This window comes from Letharia lupina, assembly GCF_014066315.1.
Source record: "Letharia lupina isolate WasteWater1 chromosome Unknown contig_3, whole genome shotgun sequence".
In the NCBI taxonomy this organism is placed as follows: Eukaryota; Fungi; Ascomycota; class Lecanoromycetes; order Lecanorales; family Parmeliaceae; genus Letharia; species Letharia lupina.
Genome location: NW_023502972.1, coordinates 401,627 through 416,847, shown reverse-complemented (window position 1 = coordinate 416,847; position 15,221 = coordinate 401,627). Strand labels below are relative to the sequence as shown.

Below are 15,221 nucleotides of genomic sequence, written 5' to 3'. Positions count from 1 at the left end.
GATGCATATCCATTGATCATTAATATGCCTTTTTCGAACCTTGTGCAATGACACATTGTTGAAAGGCCATCAGACATAAGGATATTACAGTAGCGTTTGTCTGATTCGAGAGATAGCAGAGGTGGTTCCCAACAGATTCGATGTTGGAAGGATAGCCTATGTGAGACGATGAGTCTGTATAGAGCTATAGAGTTAGAAATGAATAATTCCGTATGTACAGTGTCCACCATATTTACACATCGTAAACAAATGCTTCTGTATGTATAGTGTGCACCACATACACATCATCCACCCTCCACCGGCCGCGACGTCCACACATTCGATGACGTCATTCGTATCGCACTACGCAAGATCCGTGATTCTGTCCCTCCTTGTCAACTCCTGTACCCAGGGAAGCCTTCCTAGAACCTGTGACGGGAAGTGTATCCTGCGTGGTGTCGGTTGTTGGCTACTTGGGGATTAATGGCTACTGTAACAAAGCGAGTGCTATGCCGTAGCAGCCATTTTCTCCTCAGGCTCTTTCCAGAATGAACCATTTGGTGAATTCGTCATTTGCGGTGAGCTAGGCTGACTCCATTGGGCCAGGTCGCGTCGTTGATCTCCTGGCGGTAGATGAGACACACACTCAGCTTCATTTTCGGGAAAGCCAGCTGTGATCACCAAGTCCACCAAGTTGCCACTCTCGCCATCTCCGCCTTCAGTTCTTCTTGCCTGGGTTCTCTGAATCTTCGTATCCCTCACCACGTCACTATAGGAGGCATACACAACACTACTGGCATTCTGCTCGAATTCCTTTTCCAGACGCTTGACTCCCTCGGATAGCCAGAACTTTACAGAAGATAAGTGCTTCAAAGCATACAGCACGTGGTTGGCTTGGAGGACGGTGTGGTCAACTTCTGAGGAAATAACATCCAGCCTCTTTTGAAGGGCAAGCCTCGCCTCCCACCTGTTATGTGTTCGGTTGATCGTGCGACGCAGCGTATCTTCGTCCTCGCAAGCATGGAGGACGTTCTCTAAAAGGAAAGGACTCTTGTCGCCTAGATGGTGGCTTATTCTTGCCTTCTCCAACGTACCGATCGCTTTGCGTGGTTGAATATCTTTAGCACGCTCGATGAGGAAGGCAACATCTTCAGCTTTGGCATGATCAGGAAGGTCCAACATGGATGCCGGTAAAGCGCCGCAATGTACTCCATTGCGCAGTATCTGGTCGAAATACTGCTGCTGTCCACAGCACTGGCAAAGACGCAGCATCCACTCGTATGTGACAGTACTGATCATCTCCGCGGTCTCTTCCAGTTGTTCCAAAACCACTGTCCCCACTGTCCAGTCCGACCTATGGCAGCAATCCTGGAGAATAGCCAGCGAGATCGCGAGACCGGGGCTCCAGCCTTCGCTGATCATGTTGCGGTAGTAGTGCATTGCGGTCTGGCGACCAAGAAATTGTAGTGCGCCTACGATCAGCGACTCGTATACTTGACCGTTCATGCGTCCCTTTTCAGCAGCTTTGTGGTGTTGTCGTCCAAAAACCAGGTATCGTTCCTTCACACCCGGATGAATGTTCAGCTCGGGGTTTGCCAAAGCTAGTCCCCCACGGTATCCTTCCATACGCCTCCAGTACTCCAAAAATCCAACTCCGTTCCCTGTTGCGGTGAAGTGTCGCAGAAGAGTAGCATGGGTGATTTCATTTGGCCGTATATGAGATGCGCGCATGGAGGCCAGTACCGCCTGGACTAGGTCTTCCCTTTCAAGTACACAGAAGCGAACGAGGAGCATGTTGTAGGTTTGGGTATTTGGTGGTGTCCGAGCTGTTAATAGATTGTAGCATATTTTTGACATTAGACTACCCAAATCTGTTTCCTGCTTCATGAGCTCCAGTAAATTTTGCAAAGATGTGTTCATGTCCGTTGTTTGTTCATATTCTTCGATTGTTGTGTCATCGTAGTTGGGAAGTTGTGGGGATTCGAATTCTTCGTAATAAGGGCGACTCCTGCGCTCGGCGTGTAGAGTGCGTAGACGTTCACTTGCGTGATCAAGCTTGCTTTGTAAGATCTCTTCGTCTTTGGCTAATTCGCGCAGCAAAGAGTTGGTAGGACGACCTGAACCTTCCCGAGGTTCCAAAGAGTTCTTGGAACAGTACATGAGCAGCTTTAAGACCATCTTGGCAACTGACCATTCCAACGTTCTTATCTTCTTCATCGAAAAAGGATACCTGGGCTGTTCATCCACCAAGCTACTGCAATCCGGCCCTCCATAGAAACGTCGAAGAAGCCGCTCATTTGACAAGAGCTCATCGAGCTGAACCCTGGACAGAGTCTGAAGCAGACTCAGCGGTGGGCCTTTCCAATCCTGAAATCCAGAGGCTTCTCGTAGTTTTTGCTGTTCCCGAGCCCAGTCGAAGACATCAAGCCAAGTATCAAATCTATCGTCGAGTGTGGGAACCCGCCGATCCCGATCTTCGCTTTCCTGGACATCCCAAGCCTCCACTTCCTTGAGTGCTCTTTCTGTCGTAGAACGATATTCAGCTGCCCCGGTTTTGTCCAATGCTTCCACTCTGGCGTCATCTGACAAAGCTGCAAGCCGGCTCTGTTGCTGGATCTCCGTAGCTTCTACCGTTGCTCTTGCTTCTCCAATCACTCTGTCCCATTGCTTTCTCCTGTCATCTTTTTTGCGGGAATCTGCGAAGGCAAGCCCGGCTGCTAGCGAGGAAACAGAGAATGTGAAGACATCGCCGACACGGATTGTTCGTCGGGCTGTAGCCGTTGTTGCCCGTCGAGCAATGCCACTGGTGGTCAATAGACAGGAGGGACAATTACAAACACATTGTGCTTGCGCAACTCTTGACCACACGGTCTGCATAGCGGTCCAGCCAGACGACGCTGCTCCGATGTATAATTGTACTTGTTCGAGCGGGATGATGAAGTCAATTAGCGCTCCACGGCATAACTTCGGCCAATCGAGTGCCAAATGTTTGTCCTGAGAGCTCCCTTTCTCTGACTTTGGCACGCACATATGTGGGTAATAGCGCAAAAGAATGGACTGTCGATTGAAAATCAGCGGTTTGCACTCTGCACTCGGCCAAGCCAAGGCCGTTTTCTTTGACTTAATTGACAATAGTATTAGATTTATTCCCTATACTGTTCCCTTTCCTTAGCATCGAGCCTCAACTGAACTTGACAACTCCCCACTACTTTCGATCCTTCTCCCATTCTGAAATCAATCGACCTGGTGTGTACGCTTCGCTCACAGGCTTTAGACCGAATACACCACCAACCAGACTCGCTATTCCAAAAACTACCCACAATGTTGTTTCCTCAACCAACCCTCTCCACCCATTACCACCCTCAGCCCCCATGTCTAAGATCACCATCCTGGTATCCAAGCCTTGACATATAATCAACATATGGATGAGTCTCAGAATCTCTCCCACAATGCCCGTTCGAGGTTGTGAAACCGCGCTCAGCATATTTCGGAAGAAGACCTCCTTCTCGCCATCTGCAGGCGTTGTCCATTCTTCTACCTCAACTTCCTGTACCCTCAGCTTCTCAAACTCCTTTAACTGTCCCTTCACTAACTTTAGTAATCCTTCCGCCCGGGACAATCCCACCGCATCAATTCGTGCCGCGCCTTGCAAGGAATTGTGACGGCAGGAGATGCACCTGTCACGACAAAGCTGTTGTTATTGACCGTGACGACTATGCCCCCCGAAAGCCCTTTGAAGTGTTCCGCAAGATCATTGTGCCAGTGGCGGCCTGTTGTAAAGGTTGAGCCAACACGGAATGTCGCATGGGTTTTGGAGGGGTTGTTGAAGGAAAGGCTGGCCGCCTCAGGCAGGGGTGATGTGGAGGTGGAGAGGTGGATTGTGCGGGTCAGGTAATAGGAGGCTTGAGCGAAGAGTGAGTCTCTGAAGATGAGCACGTCTTCCTAACAGTGAGCCATGGGGGGCTAGCTTGAGCTTTTGTAGGCCACTCGAGAGCGACCGAGCTGAATCGAGCATCCGAGCAACATGTCAGACTGGGTGCATACAACGGACCGTGCCGCTGTCACGCACGCTGGTCCTGCATGAGACTTCAACCACTTGGGTGATACCGGTCAGCGTGCGGAACTATTGGAAGCATCGACAATTCGTAATTGCTTACAAGACTCTGGTAGCCCCTCGGCCAAGAATTAAGGCTGAGTCACGTGATAATCTCTCGGCAAGCGCTCTGCGGTGAATGACAGGGTTAGCTTCCGAATAGCAACAGCATTGGATATCGAATTAAAATATCTTTACGATGTTGGCGCTGGCCTTGACAGCAGATCTTACGGGGTAGGATATATCTGAGATTCAACTCTTGTTGTGCTGATAATCACAGTGTCACGGACCTTCTTCCTCTAGATACGCCCGACGAGCCTTATTTTTACACCTTCAAAGTGCAGTGCACTTCATGTAGAGAGACACATCCAAACTGGGTGAGTGTGAGTCGTTACGTGTGTATCTATCGTGTCTCAACTTTCGATTGGGAAGGCTGAAAACGTTCAGGAACAAAGCGAAGTCTCTGGAAGCAAGGGAGAAGCCAACTTCGTATGGCGATGCAAATCATGCAAAGTTGGTGACCATCTCAAATCAAGCATATCTTCCATTTGCTGACTTAAGTCCAGAGAGAGTCAACAGCGACGATCAAAAATCCGCCTCACGTATACACATATTTTTCTCCACCCAAGAAGCAAAACATTATCGAGTTTGACTGTCGAGGCCTAGAATTCACAGAATTTAAACCAGATGTATGTTAAGATGTTTCCATAGTCCATGTTGTTTTGTTGACCATGTAGCAGGGAGAATGGCAGGCCAAAGGGCTGGAGTCGCCAACCAAGTTCTCGGGGATCGATTTGCAGGAGGGTGAATGGTTCGACTATGACGAGAAGGCTGGCGAGGAAGTCAGTATCAAGGATATGAAATGGGAGATTAGAAGAGCATGAAATGCACTAAGATTTAATTAGCATTTAGCACAAGGTTCATGACTGGTAGAGAACGGCCAACGGTTACAAGATGAAAAGGGATCCTATGATGTTCCTGACATGGACACACCTGCAATCAGTGAGGATGTGTACATTGCCCAAGCATCAACATGTAGACTTCAGGCCATGCGTTGGAGAAACTGACAGGGGAAGAGCTTTGTTGGAACAGAAGAATGGACAGCGCGCTTTCAGCCCTATGAGAATTGAGGTGAGCTCGGTCAGCTCGTCAACAGGAAGCAACGTCCATCATGTAGACCATGTGCAAAGGTTGCAGTAACACTTGGATAGTCACTAAATTAAAAATGGGAGGAATTACTGGAGTTGGCACCAAGAAAGGTAGCAGCGTCACTGTCAGTGTGCTCAAGAATATCCTCGTCCCTGCTTTGGCGTCACCACATCCCTAGCATCACATCTCTATCAACAGAACTTCAACGCTCTGTGTGCGTCTCCTCACCGTTGGAAATCAACGCTGCTGTAATCATAGACTGAGCGCGGGCCGCTCGTCGCCTACATTCATTTAAATCAGGTCGCGTCTCGACCAGAGCTCCTTACTCTCAAAAACCACCTATAAAGCCCACAAACATTCCACTTCGTTCTCTAATACCCCAAACGTCAGCTTCCCTGTTCTTCCGTGCCTCGGGTTGATGCTTTCTTCGCGGTCATCAACCTATAAGACTGTTGCCTAAGCAAAATCCAGAACCTCATCTCACCTCACCGGAACGCCCACTACTCCGATCAAGGTCGCTTTTTGACAAACGCACTGATCACTGTGAAAGAGTAGCGATCAGAGAGGTCTACCGAATGCCAACTGTCACGCCATCGCAGGTTCTTTCTTTATTGAGCCAAAGAACTGGCTCCTCCACTTCTCCTGTGGATCCATAAGCGCTTTCATTTGACGAAAATGAATTCACCAATTCGCCTATCTAGCGCTGGAAGCATATCCAGCTCAGAGAGTTTGACTGACGCTCAAGTCGACGGGCCTATCGACCTTGCAATTGCGGACATGCCGCAACGCCGCCGGCGCTCTGGAGATGTCTGTGCTATATTCGTTCATGCTGGTGCAGGCTATCACAGCTTTCAAAATGAAAAGGTTCACTTGGCCGCTTGTGAGGAGTGAGTGTTTACTTTCCCAATACCGAAAGGCTATTGGCGGGGCTTCTAAAATACAAGCCTCCCATCGTCGATTAAAAGATAAACCCCTCTGATACTCATCCAGTTCCGCTAAGTCCGCCATGACCTTCTTGAACAACGGTGCAAGCGCCGTGGAAGCTGTCGAAATGGCTATCAGAGTCCTTGAAGACAAGGAGATCACGAACGCAGGTTTCGGTAGCAATCTATCAATGGATGGCACTGTCGAATGTGATGCCACCATCGTTGATCACTATGGTCGAAGTGGCGCGGTTGGCGCTGCAGGATGTACGTGGACTTCCATCTGTTCGTCGCACTCATATGCATACAGTCAGGACTGACCCTGTAAGGCATCCGAAATCCCATCCATCTTGCACGACTCATCCTGGAACATTCAACAAAGCCACTATCTCTTCGCCGGGTTCCTCCAAATCTGCTGGTCGGTCAAGGAGCTACAGACTTTGCCTATGACCTGGGCATGCCGGTAGTCAATGCTGATTACCTTGTGTCTGCAGCTGCTGCAGAACGCTATGCAAGATGGAAGATAGATTTAAGAAAATCGCGGAGGACCGGAGAGAGCGAGAGCGACTTTGAGTCCGATGCACCAATATCAAAGGATGAGAGCCGCAAGGTCGGACACGAGCATGACAGCCACAACATGGATTTGGCTCCCTGCTGGAACGAGAGCCAGCCTTACTCGCCGCGATTAGGTGCGACTGTTCCACCTTACTCCGAAGCCAGCTACACATTAGATTCGATGGCTCAACCAGCAAAGAAACGTCACGTTTGGAGTTCTAACGAGCCAGGCAATGATGGACAATTCTCGATCAAGACTCACGTTGACGATAATGACAGTGGTGACAGTTTTATTGATGAAAATCCTTACTGGCTACAGTCTCAAGGCAAACGTTCCCCCAAACCCCGTACCTCGTCCAGTATGGCCGCAGAAGTCGATGAATCGACCGATGATGGTAGCCGCAGGCTTCCTGTAACGCCGACGCCGCCTCCCCCTACGAGGAGCCACTCACCACGGTTCTACGATAATACTAAGTCTGAGGACCATGACGAGATGATGGAGAGAACGGCGAGCATGACCTCAAGGCCAGACGATATCACTGATACTGTCGGCGCCATTGCTATAGACTGTCATGGACACATAGCTGCCGGATCCTCATCTGGAGGAATTGGCATGAAGCATAAGGGTCGTGTTGGCCCCGCAGCGTTAGTCGGCATTGGTACTGCTGTGATACCGGTCGAACCGGAAGACAAAGATAAAACGAGCGTTGCAACCGTCACCAGTGGTACGGGTGAGCACATGGCTACCACAATGGCTGCGGGGACGTGTGCCAGTCGGCTTTATTCTTCCTCAAAGAGGGGTAGGAAAGGTGGCTCCGAGTCGACAGATGATGACAATGCTATGCGAGCTTTCGTCGAGAGGGACTTCATGGGTATTTACAATCTGCCGATCTCAACGAGTATTTTTGTCAGCTAACGTCGCCCAATCTCAGGACATCCTAGTGTGAAGCAAAGCCATTCCGCTGGTGCCATTGGCATCTTGGGTGTCAAAAAGACAGTGGATGGGGCGTACTTGTACTTCGCCCACAACACTGACTCGTTTGTGAGCGCGCTCAAGATCCAGGAGATGTCCAAGCAAGCTGACAGAATCTAGGCTGTAGCATCGATGGGCACGAACGACAAAGACCCCAGATCTGTGATGTCTCGTGGCAAAGGCGATAGCCAAGTAGTTCATGGTGCTCGCCTCATTAAGCATCACCGATGGACTTCCGGATCCCGTGGCACATGGCCTGCAGACGCAAAGCTAGAAGATTTTCTAGAACCTGATACTGAACTGGACCCCACGGCTAAGCGCCGGAAAACGAAACGTGCCTCGAAAGAGCGAGTCGGGAGAACACAAAAGATACAAAACCCAGCTTGATCAATGACCCATGCGGCAATGTTACAATAGGATCCGGAGTCGAGGCTCTTAAGGGTGCCGTTTTTTCACCAGAGTGCTAGATTGCAACAGGCTACAGAAGGTGATTCAAGCGTAGCCGCTGTACTCGAGAAACTCAGTCAATAGAGCTTAACTTTAGCGAGGTGCTCAAGCGTGTTTATTAGAAGGTTGCACGATATCCCTGGGCTGAGATTAGTACCAATTCATACACCAACTTGAGTGCACCCTGAAGGCATAGGGAAATTGGAATTGCTGTGATTTGTATCATTTCATCAATATTCCTAGGTCACGACTTCCATCTCGCACAGCTTCTCACGTTTACTCATCCGCCCCCTTCTTCCGCTTCTTCTTCCTCTTCGCCACAACAGCCGGTTTGCCTCCATACTCCCCTAGCTGCAAATACGTCCCACAAGTCAGACACACAGCTCCTTCTGGCGGTGAACAAAAAACTGCGTGATCATTAGCCTTTACATCATTTTACTCTCCAACAACCCAGCAGAGAGCAGACTTACTGCTCAAACAAATGCTACAAACAAACCCCACATCCACCACCTTCCTATGGCAGAAACACGCCGCGCGGAAATCCACTCCTACGGCCGTTGGTGGTACCAGATATTTTCGGCTGCTCTGATCAGGCAGGAAGCCGAGCATGAGATACTGAAGCAGCCCGCGCGGGTGCGTGAGGGCGATGTAGGTGCCGTGGGTGGCGTCGGAGGCTTGTTGGAGGAATACGGAGTCGCCGGCTATTTTGCAGATGTCGATGGGGATGGTGAGGCGTTGGCCTGGTGGATTGTGGGTTTTAGCATTCGAGCAAGTAGATTTCGTATTGGAGAGCGGTGGCTCTAAGAACGATGTGAAACTTACAAGCGAAGATAGTGTTCATGATCGGGATGTATTGGTGCGCGAGGTCGCCGGAGACGGAGAGGATGAGGATTCGCGGGTTCAACGTTGCCGGCTGGATTGAATTTGGATCAGAGGGCGCGAGGAGCGGATCGGCGTTGGTTTTTGAGGATGTGGTTGTGGAGAAGGCGATGGATTGTTTGTTTATGTAGGTTAGGGCCAGGGTGAGGGCGCCGGCTATGGAGGTCGTGGGGGTGAGGGATTCGGGGGAGGTGGTTTTGTAGAGCTTGGACATGGCGGAAAGGAGGGTTGTTTGAATGTGCCGGAAGGGGCGGTAGTGGTTTGCGTCGTCCGCTGTAGCTGCATAGTTGGCTTCATTGCCGTCTGTCATGTTCATGTCGCCGTCCAAGCCGTTCTGTGCGCCATTGTGGGTAGATCCGTTCGCTTGTCTGGAGTCATCTTCTGATGGTATTGGATATAGAAACTCGGCGCGCTGTGTGTGCGAGGCTATGATTGCTACTTTGTTGCTGTTGTTGAAGGCGAGGTGGGCGTTGATGAAGACCAGGAGGTTGGCGATGGCGGCGGAGAGTGGCAGGGTGGGGGCGAGGAGGGCCCAGGCGTGGGCGTTCGTGTCGAGGATAATGGTCAGCAGGGATGGAGGGGGCTCTGAAGAAGTGAATCAGCATCTCTGTGTGTGTGTTGTAGCAAGAGACTGTGGTGGGTGTGCCACTTGCCGTCGGAGGTCTTGTTGTAGTGATCTGAACCATCGACTGCGTTCATGGTGACGATATTGACGTGGGACGATATTCACAGTCTAGACCTGACTGTGGACTGTATCATGCTGGAGTTGAGTATAGACAATGAGGGGAAGAAAGCTTGCTAGATATAATGTTGAGGCTTGGAGGCGCTGGCATCAAAGTCGCAATGTCGGCGGCCAATTTGGGCTTTCGCCGAGATGCCAAGACCATCCGTTCTCTATTCTATCGAGTCCATCCTCAGCCAACATGGCTGACGAGGAAAGGGAAGCAAGAGCTGCTGCGCTGGCTTCTCAAGCGCTGGAGCTTGTAGCCTCTGGAAGAGATGAGGTTCGACGGTGGCCCTATAGTGCGTGCTACCTTCGCTGACTCGGCTACCACAGGATGGCTCTCGAGCTCTGCAGGAAGCAGCCTCACTTGCCCCGAGCAATCCTCATGTCAAGGCCGCCTTCGATAAGATACGGTCAGATGACTTACAACACCGCCTACAGAAGCTTTGCAGCGAATTTATTTTGGAGCATGACGAAGGTGCGGGCAAGGAAGCTCTCTCTTATCTCAACAGATCGGCAGAAGTGCCTGGAGATGTAGCCAAGGCATGTTTGGAACTCGTTGTGAGGCCTGAGATTTACAAAGATGGGGAAGTACAAGATGGGATTGTAGCAGGCCTTCTGAGGGAAGCTCCAGCTGCAAAAATCGCGCTGGCAAAGAAGCTACATGACGACACGACTATGGTTGCATTCGAGAAGATATTCAGGTTGGGTGACGGATCTTCCAATGGCATGACCGATGTGGTGTTGGATCCGGCAGCTTGGTCAACCGAGTCAATACGGGAGGAATGCGAAAAAGATGTCTTCCAATTGTACCTTGCAAAGCTGATCCAGGTTGGAGACGAAGAGAACTTCAGAGCCCTGAAAGGCATTGCTAGGCTCCTGGCAGCAGACACGGAACGTCTCCGTACACTCATCGACGAAGAAACATTTGATGTGGTTCTGTCTTCGTTGGACAATCGCAATACGGTCGAAGTACGCAGTCAAGCAACCCTAGTGACTGCGAAATACCTGGAAGCTTCCGGAGACAACGGCCAAAAGACTCTAACACAATTCGTCAGTTCTCGACTTACACGGCAGAGAAACGAAGATCTAGTCCAGGCTTTCTCCGCTGCTGCAGGTGTATTCCCTGTTGCATCATCACCGGCCTCGACGTTGTTCCTCACAGAGGGTTTCGTCCAGGCGCTGGTACCGTTGTTGAAGAAAAAGGCGAAATCAGAAAAGGTGGAACTTGCTGCTTTGGACATGTTGAGTGCGGCTTGCATTGATAGTGCATGCCGTGAAGCCATCAAGAAGCACTGTACAACATGGCTGCAGCATATCCTAGCTACGGGCAAAGATGAGAGACCCGGTCTTGCAGCAGTGATCTTGGCCAAGATCCAAGGCCCGTCTAGCCAAGGAACCAGTTCAAAGGTTCAAATGGCAGCCGAAGAGAAGAGTGTCGCGGATGATCTTGTACCTAGACTTAAGAGCATGATGGTTGAAGATCCATTAGATTCCAACCAGAGCTCTATTGAGGGTCTGGCGTACGCATCTGTCCAGCCTAAGATCAAAGAGGAGCTCGCAAGAGACGATGAGTTCCTCAAAAAGCTCCTGAGAAACTTGAGGCATAGTCCGCCCGGATCTCCAACAAGCTTCGGCGGCCTGGCGCTCATCGACAATCTTACTCGCTACCTACCAAACCTTTCGGAGGAGCAGAGACGGATGGCTCAGCTCAAAGCATATGCTAATGCATCCAAGAACGCTCCTCAAGCAGATCCTCTTGACGAAGATGCTGCTGTCACAGAGCGTTGCAAAGCTATCGTAAACGCTGGAGCTATCTCGGTCCTTGTTGGCATGCGCAAGAATCTGTCTCCCAACTCAATGAATATCGTTATCAGGATTCTACTGTCGCTTTCACGGACATCATCTCTCCGAGGCATTATTGCTCAACAAGGCGGAGTAAGGCTACTGCTACAGGGTTACACCCTCATCATTGGATCCTCCGACTCGGACATGGAAGTCCGCCGTACTGCAGCTCATGCTTTAGCTCGCATTTTGATATCGATCGATCCATCTCTCGTTTTCCCTTCATCAGGCTCCATGCCATTGACTTCTGTCATCCGACCAATCCTCTCACTTCTTCGTGAAGACTCTGGTCCAATGACTCAAGGTCCCCGAGACCTCTTGCCAACTTTCGAAGCACTCATAGCTCTCGCAAACCTAGCAACTGTTCCTTCAAGTGGCGCAGCCGAAAGTATCATACGCCAAGCTTACCCTACGATTGAAGACCTTTTGCTTAGTAACAATACCCTGGTCCAGCGTGCAGCGACTCAACTCGTATGCAATCTTGCCAATTGTCCCCTGGGCGTTGAGTTGTTCGCGGATGAGTCCCCAGCTGCCGCTAGACGTATGCACATATTGCTTGCGATGGCTGACGTCGAAGATGTAGCTACTAGATGTGCTGCAGCTGGGGCATTGGCTGTAGTTACAGAGTTCGAGGGAGCCGTGAAAGCGATCCTGGCGAGAAATAGGGCCATGGAGATCATACTTGCTCTGGCAGATGATGAAAGCGGTGATAGAGGAATCGTTCATCGAGCTTGTGTTTGCGTGATGAACGCTGTCTGCCAGGAATCAGATACAGGAAAGAAGGCCAAAAACAAGGTGAAGGAACTTGCTGGTGTCGAGACATTGAACGACCTTATGATTGATTACAAAGACGACGATCCTATTACGCAATGTGTCAGGCAGGCGTTGCAAGCACTGATGAAATGAAACGACGACAGGCTCCGAAAGAACGTTCATTAAATCGATGGCTGGTGGAAAAGTCAGATCATGGATCTATTTTCACCAGCGTCTGAGTCTTGCTAAATGGTGAGCTGGATTTCTGAGGTAAAGGTGTATTCACAGGCTTTTGCGGGATGGGCTTCACTGGTAGACTTTGAACTAGAACATTCGTCACGCAGGTGAAGCCGGCTATCGGTGAATGACTGGCATCTGTGGGTATTTATACTTCTCAGCTGCCGCAAAAACGTCTCTCCTACATACTTTCTCTCCACCTTCAGAACGGGTTCCGACCATCAAAACATCCAGAGGCATAGTATACCTTCAAAGATACCTTTATTTTGTACCTGTGGCATGAATCATTATTTTCGTGCTTGAATATGTGTCTCTTCTACTTCTTTCCTGTTCACGTATGACTTGACAATGCTGACTCGACGGACCCTGCATGAGAACGCAATCTAGTTACATATATATTTCATCTTGAACCGAAACCCTGCTATCTTATCCTTGATGCTAACATTGGATACATCTGGCGTACATTAGAGATATTGAAGAAGGTACGAATGATTGTTCCAGGGCTCTATGTTGGTTATACGAGGACTTCTTCATGAGCACGAAGCCGGAGTCATTGCTCATTTAGGCCGTGGCGAGGGTATCTCTGCCCTTCATTGCAATATTTCCCTATCACGGAGTCGGTAGCATTGTCACGGAACTTCCAGTCCTAGCTTGGAAGGTTTGCAAGTATCGCGGGCGAGGAGCTCGTGCCTCACTTTGGGACTGAAGCGAACGGCCTACCATTTCAAGCGTTTTCATCACTCAAACAGCACTGGCTCAAGGCCCTTCGGAGACCGCCAGATCAATGCGCACAGCCTGTTGCGCAACCTGGGACTTGTCAATAGAGAAGTCGAGTTGGAAGCTGACGTTATTCAAGCCATTAAACATGTACTGGACTAAATGTGTGATTCGCACTACCCGTCAATATCGCAGGGTGGCCCGTTATTCTGGAAATGATCATCTCTCTTTTGATTCGCACCTGTTCTATGAGAGACTCGCCATAATCAAGGTAAGGTTCCTTTGCTTCACTAAACTCCTTTTGCTTCACTGACACTGTTCAACTTTGCTGCTCACACACCAGCATCTGGTCTCTTCCAGAAGAGTTCAGAGAATGTATCCAAAGGTAAGCCCGTCTCCCTGATGTCTTGTGCCTCAAAGGCTGAGCTTCGATATAGTGGATATTCCTCGACTGATAAACGAAATCTACGAGCAGGTTAATTGTCTCTCTGACGAATCTGACAATGATGTTCTGGGCCAATTGGACCCACAGGTCAGGGTTCTGATCAACTTCCCTCCCGTTACTTGTCAGTATGAGTTGGCACCTTTCTGCCTCTGTGGGCCTTTCAACGAGATATCTTAGGTCCGAAGCACCTGGAAATGTGGACAAAGAAGATGTGAAATCCATCATGACATACTTGGCTACCACGATCTCCAGTATGATCGTGCCACCAGCCAATCCTGTCCAAATCGTCCTAGGCTTCCCAATCACGTTCGTGGCAACACTTGTTAGCCACCAAAAAAACGTGGAACAGTGAGGTCTCTACAGCGGCGAACCAAGTTCTGGTGAAAGAAAGAGCAGAATCATAGACGGGCAGATCATTCAGGGCGGCAGTCAATGTTTCTTCAAGGTAGGCAGATCTATTTTCCAATTCACACCGATGCTTATAGCCTTCTCTACCATCAATATAACATTACTCAAGGGAGACCAATTCCATTGTAAAAGCACAGGATTCCTGCAATGTCTCAAGATGAGCTCATCATCGGATCTGCGCACACTTGCATCAGCATAATCTTGAGAACCTTGATTAATCTTTTGTTGCAGCGGTGAGTAGGATCGGTCTGGTGTACTTTGAGTCTGTGAGCCCGACTGATACGCCGTCTAGCAATACTTTCTTCGACGAACAATGGACGAGGCACAGAAGGTGAAGAACGCAAAGGGAGCTAGATACAAGATAAAGAAGATGTACTATCATCCTTACGCCCTACGGACCTACGCTGTGCGACTGAGGGCGCTCCTGAAGCATTCTTAGAGGTCGATGAGTCATGGGAGATCCCGGTATGTTCTCGCACTAACTCACTGATAATCTTTACACCCACATCAGGATTCGAAGATGGAAGGTAAGAGACCAGATCATGGAAGCTGCTTGATTGCCAACCACCTGTGGCTTTTGTGCCTTGGGAACAAGACGTGACCATCTCAGTCTCAATCGTTCAACCGTCTCTTCTTCCACGGTCTTCTCCAAGAAACTAATGTCACTGTCCATTTTCTCTTGTGTCGTATTCCAGCCTGCTTGGATTCAAATCATGAAGGAACAGGGGCCAGAGAAATTCAAGCCAGACTGCGACGAGATCTAGGCTGGAAGATATTTAACGACCGATCAGAAGTTTGTCAGAAAACCAATACTGTTGTCACTGCTCTCCTTCCCCATTCATTCTGTCTCAGATCTGCAACTCACCTCGAATTGTAAGTTTCTATCAAAGTCGTCGCCCTCAAGTCCACTCCTTGAGACCAACAAACTCTTTACACTGAAAACCTCCCCAGCATGAGGTAAAGGTCGAGATTGATGGATCTATCTCTGTCGGCCAGAAAAAGCCGAACGCGAGGCTATTTTTGGCATCACATACAAGATGGTAGTCAAAGGAGGAGGTAGACACATCCAGTATGCTCAAGGTAAGAATCCCAAG

At 49.7% G+C, this 15,221-nt stretch overlaps 6 protein-coding genes across 6 annotated transcripts; 4 read left to right on the top strand and 2 right to left on the bottom strand.

Moving 5' to 3' along the window:
• Positions 1-486: 486 nt before the first annotated feature.
• HO133_007032 (uncharacterized protein) lies at positions 487-3,009 on the bottom strand (the record flags this gene model as incomplete). Its single annotated transcript, XM_037297927.1, has 1 exon — positions 487-3,009. One exon carries the CDS (start codon positions 3,007-3,009, stop codon positions 487-489), a length of 2,523 nt encoding a protein of 840 aa, XP_037156562.1.
• A 1,262-nt stretch (positions 3,010-4,271) lies between these two features.
• On the top strand, positions 4,272-4,956 carry HO133_007031 (uncharacterized protein; the record flags this gene model as incomplete). Its single annotated transcript, XM_037297926.1, has 5 exons — positions 4,272-4,306; positions 4,353-4,467; positions 4,520-4,585; positions 4,639-4,761; positions 4,813-4,956. 5 exons carry the CDS (start codon positions 4,272-4,274, stop codon positions 4,954-4,956), a joined length of 483 nt encoding a protein of 160 aa, XP_037156561.1.
• A 1,271-nt stretch (positions 4,957-6,227) lies between these two features.
• On the top strand, positions 6,228-8,059 carry HO133_007030 (uncharacterized protein; the record flags this gene model as incomplete). Its single annotated transcript, XM_037297925.1, has 4 exons — positions 6,228-6,411; positions 6,474-7,571; positions 7,632-7,741; positions 7,793-8,059. The coding sequence occupies 4 exons, from the start codon at positions 6,228-6,230 to the stop codon at positions 8,057-8,059; spliced, it is 1,659 nt and encodes a 552-aa protein (XP_037156560.1).
• A 336-nt stretch (positions 8,060-8,395) lies between these two features.
• On the bottom strand, positions 8,396-9,697 carry HO133_007029 (uncharacterized protein; the record flags this gene model as incomplete). Its single annotated transcript, XM_037297924.1, has 4 exons — positions 8,396-8,526; positions 8,590-8,859; positions 8,942-9,583; positions 9,652-9,697. The coding sequence occupies 4 exons, from the start codon at positions 9,695-9,697 to the stop codon at positions 8,396-8,398; spliced, it is 1,089 nt and encodes a 362-aa protein (XP_037156559.1).
• Positions 9,698-9,921: 224 nt separating this feature from the next.
• HO133_007028 (uncharacterized protein) lies at positions 9,922-12,473 on the top strand (the record flags this gene model as incomplete). Its single annotated transcript, XM_037297923.1, has 2 exons — positions 9,922-10,002; positions 10,056-12,473. 2 exons carry the CDS (start codon positions 9,922-9,924, stop codon positions 12,471-12,473), a joined length of 2,499 nt encoding a protein of 832 aa, XP_037156558.1.
• A 949-nt stretch (positions 12,474-13,422) lies between these two features.
• On the top strand, positions 13,423-14,566 carry HO133_007027 (uncharacterized protein; the record flags this gene model as incomplete). Its single annotated transcript, XM_037297922.1, has 2 exons — positions 13,423-13,545; positions 14,420-14,566. 2 exons carry the CDS (start codon positions 13,423-13,425, stop codon positions 14,564-14,566), a joined length of 270 nt encoding a protein of 89 aa, XP_037156557.1.
• Between the last annotated feature and the right edge of the window lie 655 nt (positions 14,567-15,221).